The 19635-nt window shown below is 55.6% G+C and overlaps 1 protein-coding gene across 3 annotated transcripts in view; it reads left to right on the top strand.

Moving 5' to 3' along the window:
* ADCY3 (adenylate cyclase 3) overlaps positions 1 to 19635 on the top strand; it is an 89026-nt gene that overhangs the window by 65212 nt on the left and 4179 nt on the right. For 2 of the 3 annotated variants that reach the window (XM_068564041.1, XM_068564040.1), the window contains exons 4-18: positions 1899 to 2029; positions 2421 to 2532; positions 2694 to 2836; positions 4144 to 4302; positions 5071 to 5248; positions 9188 to 9316; positions 10933 to 11075; positions 11235 to 11396; positions 12683 to 12770; positions 13612 to 13728; positions 15555 to 15814; positions 16109 to 16174; positions 17677 to 17758; positions 18748 to 18906; positions 19432 to 19578. In XM_068564041.1, the coding sequence (XP_068420142.1) occupies positions 1899 to 2029; positions 2421 to 2532; positions 2694 to 2836; positions 4144 to 4302; positions 5071 to 5248; positions 9188 to 9316; positions 10933 to 11075; positions 11235 to 11396; positions 12683 to 12770; positions 13612 to 13728; positions 15555 to 15814; positions 16109 to 16174; positions 17677 to 17758; positions 18748 to 18906; positions 19432 to 19578 (2076 nt within the window). The remainder of the gene's footprint in view (positions 1 to 1898; positions 2030 to 2420; positions 2533 to 2693; positions 2837 to 4143; positions 4303 to 5070; positions 5249 to 9187; positions 9317 to 10932; positions 11076 to 11234; positions 11397 to 12682; positions 12771 to 13611; positions 13729 to 15554; positions 15815 to 16108; positions 16175 to 17676; positions 17759 to 18747; positions 18907 to 19431; positions 19579 to 19635) is intronic. The other variant, XM_068564042.1, reaches the window with a different exon arrangement.

Here is a 19635-nt window from a genome sequence, read left to right as displayed (position 1 = left end):
GGGTCTTGGTTTTCTGGCCACCCCTCCTGCCCCAGGTAGCTCCTGGCCCCAGGTAACTGCACACAGCACTCCCGGATCCGCGCGCCCCGCCCGTCCCCTCCTCCCCTTTCAGCGGCTGACCCTGCAGCACTGGCCTGGTCCCCCGGAACTGCTCCACCCCGGGGTCAAAGGCTGCGCCCTCCAGCCACGTCTCTTGTTCCCCCAGCCCTCTCTGCCTCCTTCTGCACCCACACTTCTCCCAGGCTGACCTCAACTTCCCGCTGCCTCATCCCGCGGGCCTCAGTTTAGTCGCCTCCTCGCCATTAGTGCAGTTCTCTTGCTCCCTTACCGTTTCCATCCTGCAGACCTGCACCTGAGGTTCTCCCTCCAGCCTCTCCCACCGTCCTCCAGCGGGCACCACCGTCACCTCCCTCCCCTCCCGGGGGCACGGGGCGGTTCCTTCCCGACCAGTTGCCGCTGCCTGCGTTTCCCCCTCCTCTGACCCAGCCTCCAGCACCCCCGCTGCCACGTGTCTCCTCTCTCCTGTTCCTGCGCTCGGTCTAACCCGCGGCTTCTGAGCTGCAGGCTCAGCCTGCTAGTCACTGAGCATCTGCCTGCAGGGCGTCCCTGCACGGGGAGCCTCCAAGGCACCTCCTAGACCAGACTCCCATCTTACCTCCCCACCTCTCCCTCCTCCTTTCGCCCGTATTTCAGAGACTGGCACCTCCCGCCCGGACGCCCAGGCCGTGGCCCATCACCCCAGGTGCAGGCGGCACCAAGTCGCGGATCCTGCCGGCCCGGGGTCTTAGGCCGCCCGTCCTGCCCAGCCGGCCGCCCTCATTCGGGCCCGGCTCTGCCTGGAGAACGGCGGGGGCTCCTAACTGGCCTCCCTGCTTCCGTCTCTGCCCCACGCCCTCTGCCTGGGCCCGTCGCTTCCCCAGCCCTCGGGAAGGACTTCCGATGCCCGGCCCGGCTCGAGAGGCCCTTCGGCGTCTGAGCCAGGGGTCGGCAGGCGCTTTCTGAATAGGGCCAGGTAGTACGTTTTTTCGGCTTTGTGGGCCATACGGTCTCTGTCACAACCACCCAACTCTGCTGTTCCGCCGAGAGGACGGCCGCAGACAATGTGTAAATGGGCGAGCGGGGCTGGGGGCCGGCACGACTTGATTTGTGAACCGGGCAGCAGCCGGGTGAGGCCCCAGGTGGCGGCCTGCTGGCCCTGACCCAGCCGCGCTCTCCGGCCGCGCCACGTGCTGTTTCCGCCTCCGCCCACACCTGCTGGCCCCGCGGCTGCTCTGACAGGGTGTTCTCAGTCCTCAAGCCTCGCTCCTAGGCAGGCCTCCTTGATGGCCCCCCACATCCTTCCTTCCTTCTTTCTCAGTGCTCTGCCCTCTGTCGCTCATCCTAGCGCGGATCTCACCGCCCTGTGATGGGTGTGTTAGCGTCTCCCCCACGAGACCCGCAGCCCTCGGAGGGAGGGACTCACTCGTCTTTGTAGCCTGGCACCTAGCGGTGGTACCTGGCACGTCACATTGAATCCGGATTCTTGAGTGATAGCCCTGTGCAAGGTGGGGGTGGGTCACACAGAAGCCCTGCCCTCAAGGGCACACGTAGGCGCTGTCACCCTTCCTGTGGTACTGGGGATGCCTTGGAGGCACAGAGCCAAGCCTGGGGTTCTTCACGGGTTTCTGAGCTCTGTCCGTGCTCTGAAGGTGCTCAGGTCGCGATGCTGAGCCTGCTCAGGGCAGGAAGCGGCCGGTCCTGGGCCTCCGGCTGCTTCGCAGTGAGGGGCGTGCACTGCACGGTCTCTGCGGAGGGTCACCTGGCTCCTGGCTGACACCTGTCACCAGGATAAGGGCGTTTCTTCCCAGAGTGTCCGCGCCTGCCCCTGCCCTCCCCACTCACTCTCTCCTCCCCCACAGGAGAACCTTATGCTTTCCATCCTGCCCAAGCACGTGGCAGATGAGATGCTGAAGGACATGAAGAAGGACGAGAGCCAGAAGGACCAGCAGCAGTTCAACACCATGTACATGTACCGCCACGAGAACGTTAGGTGCGCCGGCTGCAGGCCTGGGCTCCGAGCGCAGGACGGAGGCTTTGGGGGGGTCGGCTGAGCACTGCGGGGTTCGAGAGTCTTCCTGGGCACCGGAAACACGGCCACCCCACAGTGTGAGCCTCAGCCCCCGCGGGGGCTGCCTTGCTGCCAGATGTTGGGGCCGAGATGGGTCCCGTGGTCCAGGCCTGTCATTGTACAGATGCCACCCGCGAGATAAGCTAAACGCCGGAGCCCTGAGTGTGCCCTGGACGTGCCAGGGTCTCACCGCTTCGGGGCTCGAGCAGGGACCTGGCCGCCTGAGGGCTGGGGCGGGAGCTGGCGGTGGGCAGCGAGGAGCCCGGCGTGCCGTCCGGGTCCTCACCACCGGGGCCTGCCTCCCCCTCCGCAGCATTCTCTTTGCCGACATCGTGGGCTTCACCCAGCTGTCTTCAGCCTGCAGCGCCCAAGAGCTCGTGAAGCTCCTCAACGAGCTCTTTGCCCGCTTCGACAAGCTGGCGGCCGTAAGTACCCTGACCCTTGCCCAGCTTTCCGGGGAGGGGTGGGGGGCGCCATCCTCATGACCTGGCCCTGCCCCTCCTCCTCCGGCTCCCAGGACTTCCACCCACCCATCCGTCCTCTGCTTTCTTTGCCCCTCTCCCCTCCTTGCCGAGGAGGGACTCAGGACGTGCCCTTTCAGAAATACCACCAGCTGCGGATTAAGATTCTGGGCGACTGTTACTACTGCATCTGTGGGCTGCCTGACTACCGGGAGGACCACGCCGTCTGCTCCATCCTCATGGGGCTCGCCATGGTGGAGGCCATCTCGTAAGTGGGGGGAGCGTGGCTCCCGGCTCTGGCACCAGCACGCCTTCCGCGCTGCTCTGTCTTGGTGGGCCCTGTGCATCCCGAGGCCCCCGAGCCGGGCTCGTCAGGGGATAAGGTGGGTGCGGCATGGTCAGTCCCAGGCTCTGGGAAGTCGGGCTAGGCTTACCTTCCTCACAGCTGAGGGAAACTGTAGCCTCCAAGGGATGCTTTTCTAGCTTTAGTCCACACTAGTTTTTTCTGCTGGAAGGTGCAGTCATCATGAAATTCTGCCACTTTCCATTTGCTTTCTTTTCCTCCCAAGTGTCCCCCCCACCCCATCTCTTCTCTCCGTGTTTTCTCATCATGACCCCCCAGGACAGATAGGTTCAGAGATCTCCATGCCCATCTCCTGGATCAGGAAGCCCGAGTACAGCAGTGAAGGGACTGCTGAGGTCACGAGATGTTTGGGCAACAGAGATGGGACTGGAACCCTGGCTTCTGAGCTCCGGCCAAGGCTCCTGCCTGCACCACTGTGAGCCTCTAGGGTGGTGAACTCTGCCTCCCCGGCTCTTCCCCACTGCTGTCACTGCGCCTGTGGGCTTGGAGATCCCTGGGGGGGGGGGGCGGGGAGGTGCTCCCTGCCATCGACTCAAGGCCTCTGGTGGGCCCTGGGTGGTACCAGCTGCCCCAAGCCCCTTGCTGAGTCCAGGAATTGGGCGTGTGCTTCGCCACCATCTCCAAGGGGGTGGTTTTGCATTTTTACTGTCTTCCAGGTTAAAGCCCCCTCTAGGATTGGCTGGAAAGAAGCAAATGCTGCCTTTCCCCAGGGGCCATAGTTCAGGATTTAGAGACTCTTACCTCTACTCCCATCATTGTTGGGCAAAGTGCTGAAATTCGTGTTTGTCTCTTCCTGGAGATCTCAAGCAAGGAGCTCTTCCCCTCTGCACACACAGCACGTAGTGCAGGGCCTGGCACATAGTAGGCGCTCAGTGAAGGTCAGCTGCACAAATGAGTAAACGGATGGTTGGAAGAGAACAGTTGGAGGTCCCTCAGGGGCAGAGGGTCTCTGCTGTTTCCTGCGCCTCCATCCCCACCCAGAATCACACTGGCCTCTGGTTGCTGAATCTCGCCTTGGCCACTGCCTGCTGTAGCCCCAGCTGTGGGTGACTCAGATGTGGGCAGAAAGCAATGGGGGCATTCTGTAGGCCCTGCAGCCTGGAGGGGAGGGAGGCTGTGCAGAATTCCTCCCGCTGGGGGGCTGGGGAGGGGGCTGACCACCTGGCTGTGGGCAGGCCTGACCCCTCCTCCTTTCTGTGTGTACCTGGCAGGTATGTACGGGAGAAGACGAAGACTGGGGTGGACATGCGAGTCGGGGTGCACACGGGCACCGTGCTGGGGGGTGTCCTGGGCCAGAAGCGCTGGCAGTATGACGTGTGGTCCACCGATGTCACCGTGGCCAACAAGATGGAGGCCGGCGGCATCCCCGGGTGAGCACGCGTTCCTTCCTGGGGCCAGGGGAGGGGACCGGCCCATCCATCCCTCAGGGCTGTGGCCCAAACGAGGGACAAGGGGCCTCGAAGAAGCAGCCCTTCCCACCCAGGAGCAGTGTTCTTCTTCCAGGGCCTGCCTCCTGGGCCTTTCCTGCCTGGGGCTCTGCAGGAGTCTGTCCTCCTGCCCCCTTTACCCACTGCGGGGCCTCGGGGCTCTGAGGTCAGGGCTGGAGCTCCTTCAGTGCGCAGGTCACCCCGAAGGGCAGTGTTAGCAGTGAGAGTCTCCCAACAGGCTCTAAGGCACCTGCATGTCTTTCCTGAGTTCTCTACAGACTCGGCCAGCCAGGTGGGGCAAGCTCCACCCTCAGGGTGGACCAAGGATGCGGTGAAACCTTCCCCGCCTGGGTCAGGGGGCTTCCCTTGGAGGCAGTGGCAGTTCTCTCCCTAGTGGTGACTCCCCAGAAATGGGTTATTACCCCCTGACAGCAGGTGTTGCAGCGGAGAATCACACCAGGTGGATGACAACCAGGCCTTCTGACCTTAGTGTTCAGAGCAGACTTCAATTCCTTATCTCATTTGATACCCTCAGCAGCCTGTGAGGACAAACTGTCTCATGGATTGAGGCTCAGAGAAGGGGAGGTGCCGGGCTGCCTACACCGCCACTTAGTGCCAGGACTTGCCCATCATGTCTCTGCCTCTGTCCCCGGGGGTGGGGCGGGGGCTGCCTCAGGGCCTGTGCTCAGGGCCCCTCTCGCCGGAACGCAGGCGCGTGCACATCTCCCAGAGCACCATGGACTGCCTGAAAGGTGAGTTCGACGTGGAGCCAGGCGACGGGGGCAGCCGCTGTGATTACCTGGATGAGAAGGGCATCGAAACCTACCTCATCATTGCTTCCAAGCCAGAGGTGAAGAGGACAGCCGCCCAAAATGGCCTCAGTGGCTCGGTGAGTCCTCCACCCACCCCCTGGGGTGGGGGAGGGAAAGGAAGGGATTAGAGGCGAGATTGTAGAAGAGTTGGCAGGACTATGAGAGGTCCCGCTAGCTGCTGAGTGTTAGAGCAAAGGGTAGTACGAGGTAAATATTTCGTGCCTAGTGTGAAGGCTGAGCTACAGTAAATGCTCCAAAGAACTCAGAAAAGTAGGAAGCTGTCCTGCAGAAAATTAGGAAATGTCACGGTGGAAAGTGGAGCCCCATGAAATGAGACTTGACCTTGTCACAAAATTATTGAGTCTTCATATTTTAGGAGTGCTAGGGGACTTCCCTGGTGGCGCAGTGGTTAAGAATCCGCCCGCCAGTGCAGGGGACATGGGTTTGAGCCCTGGTCCGGGAAGATCCCACATGCCACGGAGCAACTAAGCCCGAGAGCCACAACTACTGAGCCCGCGGGCCACAACTACTGAAGTCTGTGCGCCTAGAGCCCGTGCTCTGCAACAAGAGAAGCCCATGCAGCACAGCGAGGAGTAGCCCCCGCTCACTGCAACTAGAGAAAGCCCATGCACAGCAATGAAGACCCAACGCAGCCAAAAATAAATAAATAAGTTTATTTTTTAAAAAAAGAGTGCTACATGCACAACTTCAATATATTCACTGGAACAAATGAACAATGCATCTTCTAAGCTATTCTGCAAGATGGTAATTGACAACAATTTGAGAAATCAGCTGCCTTTGTGAAGTGACGGAACATTTACAATTTCTGGCAAAAAACGTTTTTAGTACATTTTAAAATGCTGTTCCTTTAAAAAATTACGCACAAATTTGGTTGTACTGGGGACCACCTTGAAGTCACAGGGCAGCAGTCAAATGTATCTTTGTGACAACCACACTCATTCCTGTTCGTTCTAATCTTGCATTTTCTCATTTAATCAACCCTTGCATGGTGCGTCATTTGACTCAGGAGTTGTTCTTGGCACCTGACACCCCTGGGAGGGTTACGGACGGGGCCCTGGCAGCAGTGTCTTTATGAAGCTGGTGTGCAGGAGTCATTATTCAGATTTCCAATTAGAGAAAAGTGAGTTCGTGGACATGTAGCTTAAAACACTAGCACAGAGGCTCTGGGTGTGTAGCGGTGGGGTCCGGGCTGTGGGCCGTTGGGCCCCGTGGCCTGGGTGCTGCCACACAGGACAGGAGCACAGGCGACAGCTTCCAGTGAACGGGAGATAGACTTCTTCGTAAATGCTCCATCAGACAAATGAGGCGGCCCATTTCTCATGGAAACATGGGCTCTGTTCCCTTCAAAACCAATTTTTGTTTTGGGGCAATCCAGGTTTTCAGTGTGTTGTAAAGTTGACTTTTAACTGTTTCTTAGTGCCCCTACCTAAAAAACATAGATGTTGCGAAGTGGAAAAGCTGGATTAAAGGTTCTGTACATTGAAAGTTTAACCAATGTGCCTGCTACTCACCTCCTGCCGCCCTCCCCGTGCCTTTGCTGGCTCTTTCCTCACTTTTTTTCTTCGTTCATTTGAAAGATGAACCCAGGGTATCTTATTGTTTTAATCGCATTTCTTCAGTTATTAGTAAGACTGGACACTTTTTTTAAAAAATTTTATTATTTATTTATTATTTATTTTTGGCTGTGTTGGGTCTTCGTTTCTGTGTGAGGGTTTTCTCTAGTTGCGGCAAACGGGGGCCACTCTTCATCGCGATGCACGGGCCTCTCACTCTCGCGGCCTCTCTTGTTGCGGAGCACAGGCCCCAGACGCGCAGGCTCAGTAGTTGTGGTTAACGGGCCTAGTTGCTCCACGGCATGTGGGATCTTCCCAGACCAGGGCTCGAACCCGTGTCCCCTGCATTGGCAGGCAGATTCTCAACCACTGTGCCACCAGGGAAGCCCCTGGACACTTTTAACATGGTTGTCAGCCTGGTGATTTTCTTCTGTGAATTGCATATTCATATCTAACCTTTGAGGGCTTTTTCCACCTCTGGTTTGTAGACGCTTTTTGTTTATTAGAGAGCTGAGCCTTCTGTCATACGTTGCTCATCAGCTACGTATCAAGCATCCGCTTCGTGCCCAGCACTGTGATACATCTGTCTCAGGGAACTTAGAAGTTGAGCTGCTGTAGATTATACCAGTTGTCTTCCCTACAAGGCGCTGCAGCAACTGTCAGCCCCCAGTGTGCGTTAAGTGAACAACTTAACACCATTATCATGAGCCCATGTGATTAGCTCAATAATTGTTTAAGATGTCTCCAACTCAAGATGTGTGCCGAGAAGGCCATGTCAGCAAATCACCAAACCTGCTCAGCAGTCAGTCAGAAGTAGTCAAGCACAGAGATAACGCGTGAATGATGTGTGAGTGATGATGGGAAGCAGTAGGAAAAGTGGTGACGGTGGCTTCTCTGGGCCTCATAGGAGCAAATACCATTCCATCTGCAGAAGCCTCTCCCCGTGGTTTAGTTGAACAAAGTGATAAGGAGGAGAGTGTGAGGAGAATTGTCACAGTGGACCCTTTCCAAAGTGTTAAAAAGACATCTCCCATCTATACTAACCTTGCCGTTAGTCTCATTCAGTTGTTTTAAATGCCATCTCCGACAACTCCCAAATTGAGATCTCAGCCCCAACCGGCATCGCTGCACTAAACTTACAGCCACGTGTGCATCTCCATCTGTGTATATGACAGGTCCAAAGCTGAGCTCCTGATCTTCTCTCCACCCTAAAGCCCACTCTTCCTCAGTCTTCCCCGTCTCAATCAGTGGCAACTCTGTTCTTTTAACTACTCAGCCCCAAACCTTTGGAGACATCCTGACCCCCCCCTCTACAATCCATGAGCCCCTTCCTGCAAGCTGTAGCTCTAGCCCCGCTCTCCTCACACCCTGGCAGCCGCCGTCCCGTTCGAGCCACCTCATGCCTGGGTCAGCGCAGTGGTCTCCCAATCTGTCGCCCTGCTCCGCCCCCCTCTGTCTCCACACAGCAGCCAGAGTGATCCTGCTGGGATGTTAGGTGAAATCATGTCACACACACACCCACCCCCCGCCCCACCCGCTCAACACCCTCCTTTGGTCCCCATCTCACTCAGAGGAAGAGCTAAAGTCCCCTGAGGTCAGGAACCCCATCCAGCAGGTCCTCACCGCCCCACCCCTTTCACTCGCTGGGCGCGGGCAGCGCCGCCCTCCTGGCTGCTGCTCAGATACCCCGGGCCTCCAGCCCGCCCCTGGCTTCCGCCTGCTGGAACCCGTGCCTGAGAGCCGCGTGGTATGCTCCAGGTCTTCACGGAAATGCCATCTTCACGGTGACACCTCCCCTGCCCCCCTTACAGTCACACTCCCCAGCAATGCCTCTGTCCCTTGCCTACTCCACCCCTCCAGAGCACTGCTCTCTGACCTTCTGTAATCATTTACTTCTTTACTTCGCTAATGTCCGCCCGTACTCACTAGAAGGTGGGCTCTGAGGTTAGGACGTTCTGTGTCCCCAGGAGTTAAAACAGTTCCTGTCACACAGTAGGTACCCAGTAAATGCTTGGTAAATGAATGAATGAACTGTTTCCCTGGATAAAGTAGTATTTTTCCTTGATGGAGTAAATTAAATAACCATTGGGGAAATTGGTTTATGGAATTTATTCAGACTTTTGGAAGGCATTTGACAGGGCTCGACCCCAGAAAAGATCTCTGTGAATCACTGTGTCACTGAGTTACTGTTTTAAAAATAGGAGTTGGAACAATAGGGTCTTTCTCTGCTTAGAAAAGTTTTAATACTAGAAATGGATACTAGAAAATTAACAGCGTTTTAAAATTGATGGTCTAGAGAAGGAACTGAATAGTGAGATTTCTAAGGTCACAAGGCCTCTGAACTCCTGTGGAAGATTCCAGACTGAGAGTAGACCAACCCCACGCTGGGTGGGCATCTGGCAGCGCCTGGGGGCTCCTGATGGCCACTCCCTTCTGCTGCAGGCTCTGCCGAACGGAGCGCCACCTTCCTCGAAGCCCGGCTCCCCTGCGCTCGTTGAGACCAAGGAGACCAACGGGAGCATCCACACCAGCGGCTCCACGTCCGAGGGGCCCGAGGAGCCTGATGCCCAGGTATGTGCGGGGCGAGGCCCGGGGTGGCCTGGCTCCTAGCCTGGCCTCTGTCTTTGGTGGCTGTAACTTGGGCTGGTCACCGCCCCGCCCCCTGGCCTCACTGTCTCCTCGTCAGTTACATGGGGGGGTGGAGGTGGCTGAGGTCAGAAGAGGTGCTCACCTCCGAGGCCTTGTCTGGCTCCCATGTCCCAGAATCCTAGAGCTCTGAGGGCAGTGAGGACACCCACGGAAATTTCTCTAGGATCCAGGGCTGTTTCAGAAGTGACACTAAAGGGCTGGGCTCACCTCTCTGGCTAAGTCCAAACCCCACAAGTCCTGTGCACAGATGAGGGGTTTCCAGAGGAATGAACAGGCTGGCCCCCTGAGGATGGGGTGCACCTTGGGAGAGCGTCCAGGATCCGTCCATTACTAAAGAGCTTCCTGAGTATATCCACCGACAGAGGCCAGTGCTGAGACGGGTCTCGGCCTCGCGGAGGCTGCCGTGAGCTGGTCGGCCACACCGCTAGTCTCGCTGCAGGGGAGACAGAGGCGCCCCGTGCCTGTAGATCAGGTGCTGGAAGACAAGAGGGGAGAGGGCTGAAGATAAACTGGGTTTTCCTTGAGCACCACAGCACTCAGTAACTTTTCCCTATTGTGAGTTTCTTGATCGAAAGTATTAATACAGACTCAGTGTAACTCACTAACAAGAAGGACCAGAGGCTTAGCAGCCTGTGATTTCTTTCTGTCCTCACAATTAGCCAGTGTCGCACTGCTCCCGATATGCTTCAGGGACGGAGGTTCTGGTGCTGGAACAGAACATCCACATCATGCTACAGAGAAGAAAACTGGGGCTGGGGGGACATGGATTATACGGGGTCAGACTCAACCAGCAGCACGCCTGAGCTTAAGCCTGGGGTATCTTGATTCTGGCTTCCAGATACACTCTTAGACCCATTCAGACAGCTCTAATCAGCCCATCCCAATTGGGCTGATGGCTGTGTAATCATAGTCTGGATTCATGTGTTTGGAGCGGAGGCTTTTCCTTTGTGACCAGGAATAAAAATGGTAGGGGGTACCCCAGTCCTACCACCCCACTAGCAATAAGGATGTTATTTTCTCTCCATAGCTTTCCCCCTCAGGTCTTCCTCCCCCAAATGAGCCAGATCTGAGCTCCTTTAAGAGCGCCCTTAAGTGTAGGGTTGGGGGTCTTTTACATCCCCAAGGATGCCGAAGGGTATGGCTGTGTGACACCCCCATCCTTGTAGCAGGAGGTGCCAGGACTGCGCTGACCCAGCAGCAATCTCAAATTCCAGGTCTCCCACTCAGGCCCCCAGTGGCTGCTCCCCACGCTGCCATTAGTGGGCGATCACTGCAGAGCTTCTGTTAGGGGCCACAGGGCCTGGGACCTGGAGTCCCGGGGCAGCCAGGAAGGACTGTGGCTTTGGGTCCACACCCAAGCGGGACGGAGCCACGCGAGAGCACTGGGAAGACTTTTCCCGAAAAATGATCTTGAGAGTCAAGGGGCTGGTGCTCGTGTGATCCCTTTAGTTCCCCTTCCCCCAACACCACCCTGTCTTTCCCCAACTTCTCCCCCCTCCATCCCACCTGCCCCCCAACTCTGCCACACTGCCTTGCAGGCTGACAACCCCTCATTCCCCAACCCTCGCCGGAGGCTGCGGCTTCAGGACCTGGCCGATCGCGTGGTGGACGCCTCCGAGGACGAGCACGAGCTCAACCAGCTGCTCAACGAGGCCCTGCTGGAGCGGGAGTCCGCCCAGGTGTAAGTGGCCCCTCAGGCAGCTGGCCCCTTGCCCGTGGCACGTGCCTTGTCTGGCCCCAGCGGGGGGTCCAGGAAGTCAGTCATCTTGAATACGGCCCCTTCCTGGCAGGCAGAGACAGATGTGACGTTTGCGTCTCATAGGGCTTGTTTGCACTGCAGAGTGAAGAAGAGAAACACCTTCCTCCTGTCCATGCGGTTCATGGACCGCGAGATGGAAACGCGCTACTCGGTGGAGAAGGAGAAGCAGAGCGGGGCCGCCTTCAGCTGCTCCTGCGTCGTCCTGCTCTGTACGGCCCTGGTTGAGATTCTCATCGACCCCTGGTGAGGGAGGGGCAGGGCAGGCCCTGACAGCCAGGGGAGGGCGGAAGGTGACGCGCTTCCTAGGCCAGAGGCCTGCGGGGTGTGGGCCTCAGCTGGAGCCTGACGCAGGGGTGCAGGCTCTGTTCCTTGCCCCCCATCCCCCAGAGCAGCCCCTGGGAATGCTGGGACTGCGTCCTGGACCCCCTTCCTTCTCTCTGCTCCTGGGTCCTAGAATAGCACTAGCGTCAAAGTGGGGGTCACACCAGGGTTGAGAAAGCTGAGGGAGGAAGGGTCCGGGGGGATGGAGACCTTGGCTGGATGGGTCTGAGTGGCTCTGGGACAAGGGGACAGGATGGGGACGCTCCTCAATCTCGGTCACCACGGCCCGTCGGCTCCCTTTCTTGGCTCTTGTTATAAAAGACAGATTTCAGGCTCTGGGTGCAGACTGGTCTCTCTCGCAGCAGCAGGTCCTCTGGGGCGAGGCAGGGTGTTCTGGAATCCTTGCCCCATCTGCTGAAGCCCAGCTGAAGGACAGCTGCCCCCTCCCTCCCTCCCTCCGTTTCTCCCCGTGGCCGATCAGCCTCTCCCTCCAGCTCAGGGATTCCCCGCCAGAAAGGAGGGGGTGTGGAGCCCTCTTCTGATCACAGTTTGGGGAACTTAAAGAGCCTTGGACTGGTCACAAGGTCCTAGGTTCTGGACTCGGCTTGCTCACTTGTTTCTTCTGTGGCCTTGGGCACGTCACCAAGGGTTCCTGGAGCATCAGTTTACTCATCTGTAAAGTGAAAGATGAGGATGATGATGATCTGAAGATAATAAAACCTGCCCTCACTAACTCAGAATTGTTGTGAGGCCCAAATTCATTCATTCACTTCACAAATAGTTGCTGCCTACTTTGTGCCTGGGGCTAAGGTCTAGGGATACAGCGGTGAACGCTGTAACCCTCAGCAGCCCTCGGCAATAAGCGGCTCTGTTCTGCGCTCTCCCCTTTCATCACTGCGACACGGCAGAATGCTTGTTCCTAAGAATCCCTTCCCAGGTTTTACTGGGCTCTGCCCAGGGCATCTGTGAGTCTGTCCTTCTTTAAGAAATGTCCCAAAGAACAGTTACAGCTGGGGGTGGGGTCCCACGTCCCCAGGCCCTGCACACAGCCGGCAGCACCTCCCTGGCATCACGTGGAACTTTTCGGGTAGAGGCTTGTGCCTTGCTTAGGGGGCCTGCCCTCTGCCTCCCTTCCTTTCCTCTCCGGCCCCTGACCCAGCCCACTGCTCCCTCTGGTCCTCTCCCGAGTTGTTTCCTCTCTCTTACAGGCTGATGACAAACTACGTGACCTTTGTGGTTGGCGAGGTCCTGCTCCTGCTCCTGACCGTCTGCTCGCTGGCTGCCATCTTTCCTCGGGTAAGAAGCACTTTTCCTTTTGGCTCAGAGCCGTCTGGAAGTGAGCATCACTCCCTGTGAAAGTGGGTATTGATGGAGTTGTGTCCTGTCAGATCCTGACAAGTAGAGGACTTCCGCTGGGGTGGCTCAGGCACTTATCCATGCATTCATTACACACTTCTTCATCATCGGCCCTGCACCCACTTTGGGCCAGGCCGCGGGGCGCACGTGGGTGAGTGAGCCAGAGTCTACGTAAATGGGAACCTGTGTAGAAAAGCAGTGGAGGCCCAGCTAGAAGGTGGAATGGCTCCAGTTGTGAAGGACCCTGAAAGGCACACACAGGGATTGAGACTTTCTCCTATAAGCACTGGGTGCCAGGCAGAGTTTTTGATCAGAAAAAAAAAAGGGAAAAGCAGCATTTTAGGAAAATTAATCTGGCAGGTGGCTTGTGAGTAACTTGGGGGATTTAGGTACACTGACCCAGGGAAAGCAGGAGTAGCCAGGCAAAGATGGCCGGCCCTGAAAATTCTCCCCTAACGTGGCTTTGCCGCCCAGAGACAGTGAGTGGACTTCTGCTGGTGGTGCTGACCACAGGCTCAGGCCGGTCGCCGAGCAGCTCTGGGAAGGGCTCTGATATCCGGCAGCCATGGTGTGTCACCTGCACATCGAGCAGGACTGACAGACAGAGCCGGGATCCGCGCGCCTTCTCAGTTCTGCCGCAGCCAGGCTTTGGTTGACGCACACACGCGGCACTACCTTCCAGGTTCCTGGGAAGTATGGGGGCAAGCAGAGTGGTTAGCATTCATGTTTACAGGGGGGAAGGCTGTCAAGACACGAGGCCCTGGAAATTCCATCCTTCTAGGCCTTTCCTAAGAAGATCGTGGCCTTCTCGACTTGGATCGACCGGACGCGCTGGGCCAGGAACACCTGGGCCATGCTGGCCATCTTCATTCTGGTCATGGCGAACGTCGTGGACATGGTGAGCCCCTGCTGTCCTGTTGAAGGGACGCCCACTCTCAGAGGAGGCTTCTGGATTAGCCTGCATGAGCAGTTGCCAGCCCATTTCCCCACCCCCAATAGACACAGGTTTGGAGTGGCACTTAGGTTCCTAAACGATCATCCTGGCCAAACGGCGGGGTCTTCTCCCCAGGATGCCTCTGAGACTGCCTTGTCTTGCCCAGTTCCTCACTCTCCCCGGGTCCAGGAGCCCAGCGCCAGCCACCAGCTCCTTTCTGGGTGGTTTACATACGTTGTCTCATTTAATCTCTATAACAATCCCGAGAGGTTGGTATCATCTGTAGTTTCATGTGAAAATATGATGCTCAGAGAGGTTAAATCACTTGTTTTAGGTCACACAGCGCCAGTAAGTAACAGAGTGGAGAATTGAAGCAGTTCTAAATCCCCGTCCTGTGTTTTCTCTCTCCGTGTCTCACTGTTCAGGGGCCCCAGTACTCCTAGGCTTTCTGTGTATCTTAAGTATTCCCTGCAGTGGGGCTAGCATCAGGCGTCCATCAGGACGAGGGAGGTAAACCGGCTCCACCAGAGGAGCGCTCCTGTTTGGCCTTCATCCATTTGAACAAGGCCGCACCTTCCAGAGGTGGGTCACTGGGACGGCAGTTTCACTGCGCCCAGATGGCTAGCGGTAGACGAAATCCTCTGCTCTGCTGCCCTCAGTTCATGCGGGTCCCGTGAGGGGGCAGCAGAGGCTTTCTTGGGGAGGAGGGATGGCAGAGGGAAGCCACCAGCCAGTTCCTGAGCACTGGGCACTTGGAGCTGTCACCGGTGCTCTCTGGTCAGGCCTCCCAGCTCCCTCCAATGTTGGTAGTACTGCACTAGGTACACTCTCTTAGAGTCCTGCTTTTTGCAAATATAATGTTATATTATTTGCTTTATTATCTTTAACAATTGAAGCATGGGAGAAAAGTCAACATGGAGACTTACTCTGGTAGTAGTATACCTGAGAAGCCCTAGGGCCAATTGATCCAAAGTCCAACAGGAATGGAGTTAGGAGCTCCAGAACCTGACACGCCCAGGGGTTGCTGGTGGCCACAGGGCAGGGAAGAAAAGGCTTGGGCCCCTTGCGTGTCAGGACACCCCCCTGGAGCCTGGTGCCGAGGTCTCGGGGCCACTGTTTGACAGGGTCATGGACACTGGCAGGACATCTGGAAGTCCTGTGGAGGGGAGAAAAACTAGGGAGGTGTGAAACTTTCCACGTGCTAGACTCACATGCTGAGAGCCTCCCCAAAGCCAGACAAGCGCCAGTGGGTGAAAATGAAGAAAAGTAGGTTTGATTCGGTTTATGGATGCACTTTCCATTGACCACATCTGCCCAGTAGTGGGACCAGCGACCAGACTCCAGAAATGAAGGGTCTGAGTGGAGTCTGGCTGCCATTGCAGTGAAGCCATGTGGGGCTGCCTGGCTGGCTCACGGCCCCTCCGGAAGCAACAGAGTGCTGTGGGCAAGTGCACATTGGGTTTGAAACCTAACGCGCGGACTCCTGGTTCTGGCTTTGCTGCTTGCTAATTGCACCACTTTGGGCAAGGGCGGCCTCTCCGAATTTTCCCTATGATGGTGGCAGCACTAAAATACTCAAGAGAATTTTCATGATCCTCAGAGGAGATGATGTAAAGCTCTTAGCAGGAATTAACTGACTTCTGTATTACTGTCCCCTGGTAAATTTTTCTTCTTTCTCGGTGTTTCTGAGGGAGCCGTGGGAAGTGGCAGGTGCCACAGCCCCGCCTTCTCTGACCAGTGTCTGCTGTCCCCTTGCACCCCGCGCTCTCCCCTACGGTCCTGGCCTCCAGCTTAGCTGTCTCCAGTACTACATGGGACCTACCAACAGCACCTCAGGGGTGCAGATAGAGGACGGCTGCGTGGAGAACCCCAAGTATTACAACTATGTCGCTGTGCTGTCCCTCATCGCCACCATCATGCTGGTGCAGGTCAGCCACATGGTCAAGCTGACACTCATGCTGCTCATCGCAGGGGCTGTGGCCGTCATCAACATCTACGCCTGGCGCCCCATCTTTGACGAATACGACCGCAGACGCTTCCAGGAACACGAGTAAGATGAAGCCTGTTTGGGGATCTGCATAGTCTCCTTCCTCCCACCCCCCAGGCCCCGTTTCAAGGTCATGGGTCTGCACTGAGCTGGCCGTCTGTCTCTAGGGCTCATCCACGGCTTGTATGGGAATCAGGGTTTGTGGTTTCTCACAGACGGGCCACTGGTTGGCTGTGATCCCAGGACACATCCTTCCCCTTCTTGAGGAGTTGAAGACCTGGGTCACCTCAGTGTCTGGCTGGGCACCAGTCTCTTGTACCCGATGGGGCCTGAGTGTGCTATTACCTGTCCCAACAGCTTTCCGATGGTGGCCTTAGAGAAGATGCAGGTACTTTCCAGCCCTGGGCTCAATGGCACTGACAGGTAAGGGTGACCACTTTCCCGTCCTGGTCTGTGTTTTCGGCCCCTTTCTTCTAGAGGCAGGGAATACAACAGGCCAAAGCCCCATGGTCTCATCCTTCCAGAGGCACGTGACGTGGGATATTCAAGCCGGAGAAGTGAGTGTGTGTTTCTGTAGGAGACTGCAGCAGATTTTAGTGCTAATCTGGCCATGCTGGCCTCTCCTGAGTCAAAGAGAGCGAGGCCTGGCGAGCAGCATGGTTTAGAGGGTGGGATAAAGAGCCGGCTGGGCTGAGGTGAAAAGAGGAGCAGCCAGATGGAAGATAGCTGCACTTACCGGCCGGCAGAACAGACAGCAGAAACAGGAGGAGGAAGGAACACTGTTGCATGCAAACTAGGAGACCTGGATTCCTAACCCTGCCGCAGTGCTTCTCTGTGGGGCCTCAGGCAGGCCACTTTTCCTGAGTCTCAGTTTTCATCTCTTGAAGAGGGTATCAGACTAGAAGTTCTTCAAGGTCCCTTCTAGCTCTAAAGTTTTAGAATTGTATGATTCAGTGACTTGACTAGACTTCTAAGTAAGTTTAAAAAAAAAAAAAAGATTACCTAACAGAAGGTGGGTAGAAGACTTGAAGAACGTTTCACAAAAGAAGAAATCTAAATGGGCACTAATAAATGAAAGGCATTCAGGTAACCGAGGTCATGCAAATTAAGACCACTGTGAAAGACCATCACATCCCTACCAGTTTGGCGAAAATTAAGAAGTCTGATCACATCATGTATAATAATGGTACTGCATACATTCCTGGTGGGAATATAAACTGGTACAACCATTTTAGAAAACAATTTGGAGTTACTTAGTACAGTTGAAAATAGACCTATGACCCAGCAATTCCACAGCTACGTGTACACCTTAGAGAAACGAATGCGTATATATATGTCCCAGGATACATGTACAAGAATGTCCACAGTTGCACTGTTTACAATAGCCACACACACCTACAAACATCCAAAACAAATGAGAATGACCCAAATGACATCCACAATGAACAGATATATAAATCGTGGTATATTCATAGAATACTGTACAGTAATGGAAATGATGTACAGCTCCACACAAAAATATGGCTGACAGTTATACAAAAGCATGGTGGAACTGTGCCCTCATCCCATCACTGAGATGTTAGTCTCTCCCGTCTCCAGATTCCTAGATGGTTGCAGCTACCTCTGTGATCAGTCAGGTGATGCAGTGTTTATTCAACATCTGGGGAGCATCCTCGAAGGCCTGATGTGGATTCCAAGTGCAGCCGGGAGGAGCCAGGAGTTGGTTGGCTGTTAAGACAAAATTACCCAATGATTTCAGAAAGCTTTACTGCCCAGTGGGCATCTGGACTTGATGCGAAGGCGATTAAGCTGCTGAGAAAAGTTTCTGGGTGACAGGAAACAGCACAGCCAGATTAGAGGGAATAAAACTCCCTTGTCAGAGGGCAGCACGGTGCCCTTCAGCTGAATTATTCTCGGCCCTACAGGCTGCCCCTGGTGCCTTCTAAATGCTCCATGACGGTGATGATCTTTGTCATGATGCTGAGCTTTTACTACTTCTCCCGCCACGTGAGTGCCTGCACACCCTCCTCTTCTGCGCGGACCTGTCGGGGCCTCTGGAGAAGCAGCCACAGGACCTAGGAAACCCAAGCTCCTGGGGAATGCTGGTTCCCTTACCCCACATGGCATGTGACCCTGGTCAGGCCACCACCTCTGCCAGTTTCTGGTTTCTTCCTCAGTAGTACAGGAGCAACAGTTCTCACCTCTTCCTTCTGACCTCCTGCGGGAAACTGAAGGAAGCCTGGGGGAGGGGCACAAAAGCCTGGATAAAATCTCTATTCCCTAGGCCAGGGGCTCAGGGATCTCCACTCACGCTGGCTCTGGGGGTCACTAACACGCTGACTACGGAGCCGGAAAATAAAGGGAAAGAAGCTGATGAAGTTTTTGGTTAAAAGGAAAAAGAGGAAGAGAGGGAACGAAGTACCCTCATGAGGGACTTACTTCCCTGTTAGCTCAGGTGCCACCCAGTGGCTTGTCGGGGAACTACAGCCATCCCCAGCCACTTCTTGACCAAATGGAGCCTGCTGGAAATGGGGACGACTCCTCCCTGGGCTAGGAGATCCCACTGCTGCCACCACCCACAGGGCAGACCTGTAGCTAAAATTAGGTCCCAGGACGCCCCACACATCCAGAATACCTCTCACATCCTCCTGTAACCACAGGGGCTGGGATCCTCACTGCACCTGTAGGGTGGCCTTTTTGATGAGGTGAATCTTTCTGGGTCTCGTTTCCCTTGCCATCTAGCCGTTTTCCTTTCAGTTTTTCCATGTTGGAACTTATCAAGTTCCCATTTTTCATCTTCCCATCAAATGGCCAGCTTTTTCTTTCTTTTTTTTTTTTTGGCTGTGCTGAACAGCTTGTGGGATCTTAGTTCCCCAACCAGGGATTGAACCCGGGACACGGCAGTGAAAGCACCGAGACCTAACCACTGGGCCAGGAGGGAATTCCCTCAGATGGCCAGCTTAGAGCTCACACCTTACCTATGTCTGTGTCCGTAGGTGGAGAAGCTGGCACGGACACTGTTCTTATGGAAGATTGAGGTCCACGACCAGAAGGAACGTGTCTATGAAATGAGACGCTGGAACGAGGCCTTGGTCACTAACATGTTGCCTGAGCACGTGGCACGCCATTTTCTGGGGTCCAAGAAGAGAGACGAGGTGAGGGGTGGCCCTGTGCTGGAGCCACGAGCCTGTGTGTCGTCATCTGGCTTTCTGTCTTCTTATGACATGGCCTGGGGGCCCAGGTAGGGCTGGACCTACCCAGCACCACAATACTAGAAGCAAAAGAAGAATTTCACAGGCTTTTGGTAAAGGGCACTGCCATAGACATTGCTTCCATGGGCCACACACCTCTGGGAGGCCCATTTCAGAAGCCAAGGCCTTGGTGGAGCCCACCTTTCTGTCGACTGTGATCATCTCAGACTGGTTCTCATGCCTCACTTCCCAGCTCCACCCCACCCTCTTCTCAGAGCTGGAGCTGTTGCAGGGACTAGTGAAGCTCTTTTTTAGTTATTAAATGTTGTGATGAGCTACCTTCTAATAATTCAAAGTTGGGATAGTCTGGGAGACGTGTGTGTCCAAAAAGCTGAGTGCACATGTCATGGGTATGGAAGACAGATTCATTGCTATAGCACATTATTCACTTAGACTTTTTTTGAGCACTTTGGCCCCGCCTCTTTTTAGGAGCTCTACAGTCAGTCTTATGACGAGATTGGAGTCATGTTTGCCTCCCTGCCCAACTTTGCTGACTTCTACACAGAGGAGAGCATCAATAACGGTGGCATTGAGTGTCTGCGCTTCCTCAATGAGATCATCTCAGATTTTGACTCTGTGAGTGACCATCCTGCGCCCCCCTCCTCCTGCCACAGAGCCAGCTCTTCCAGATTG

Source organism: Eschrichtius robustus, chromosome 15 (genome assembly GCF_028021215.1).
Source record: "Eschrichtius robustus isolate mEscRob2 chromosome 15, mEscRob2.pri, whole genome shotgun sequence".
NCBI classification, from domain to species: domain Eukaryota; kingdom Metazoa; phylum Chordata; class Mammalia; order Artiodactyla; family Eschrichtiidae; genus Eschrichtius; species Eschrichtius robustus.
This window is presented reverse-complemented; position numbering and strand designations above follow the sequence as displayed.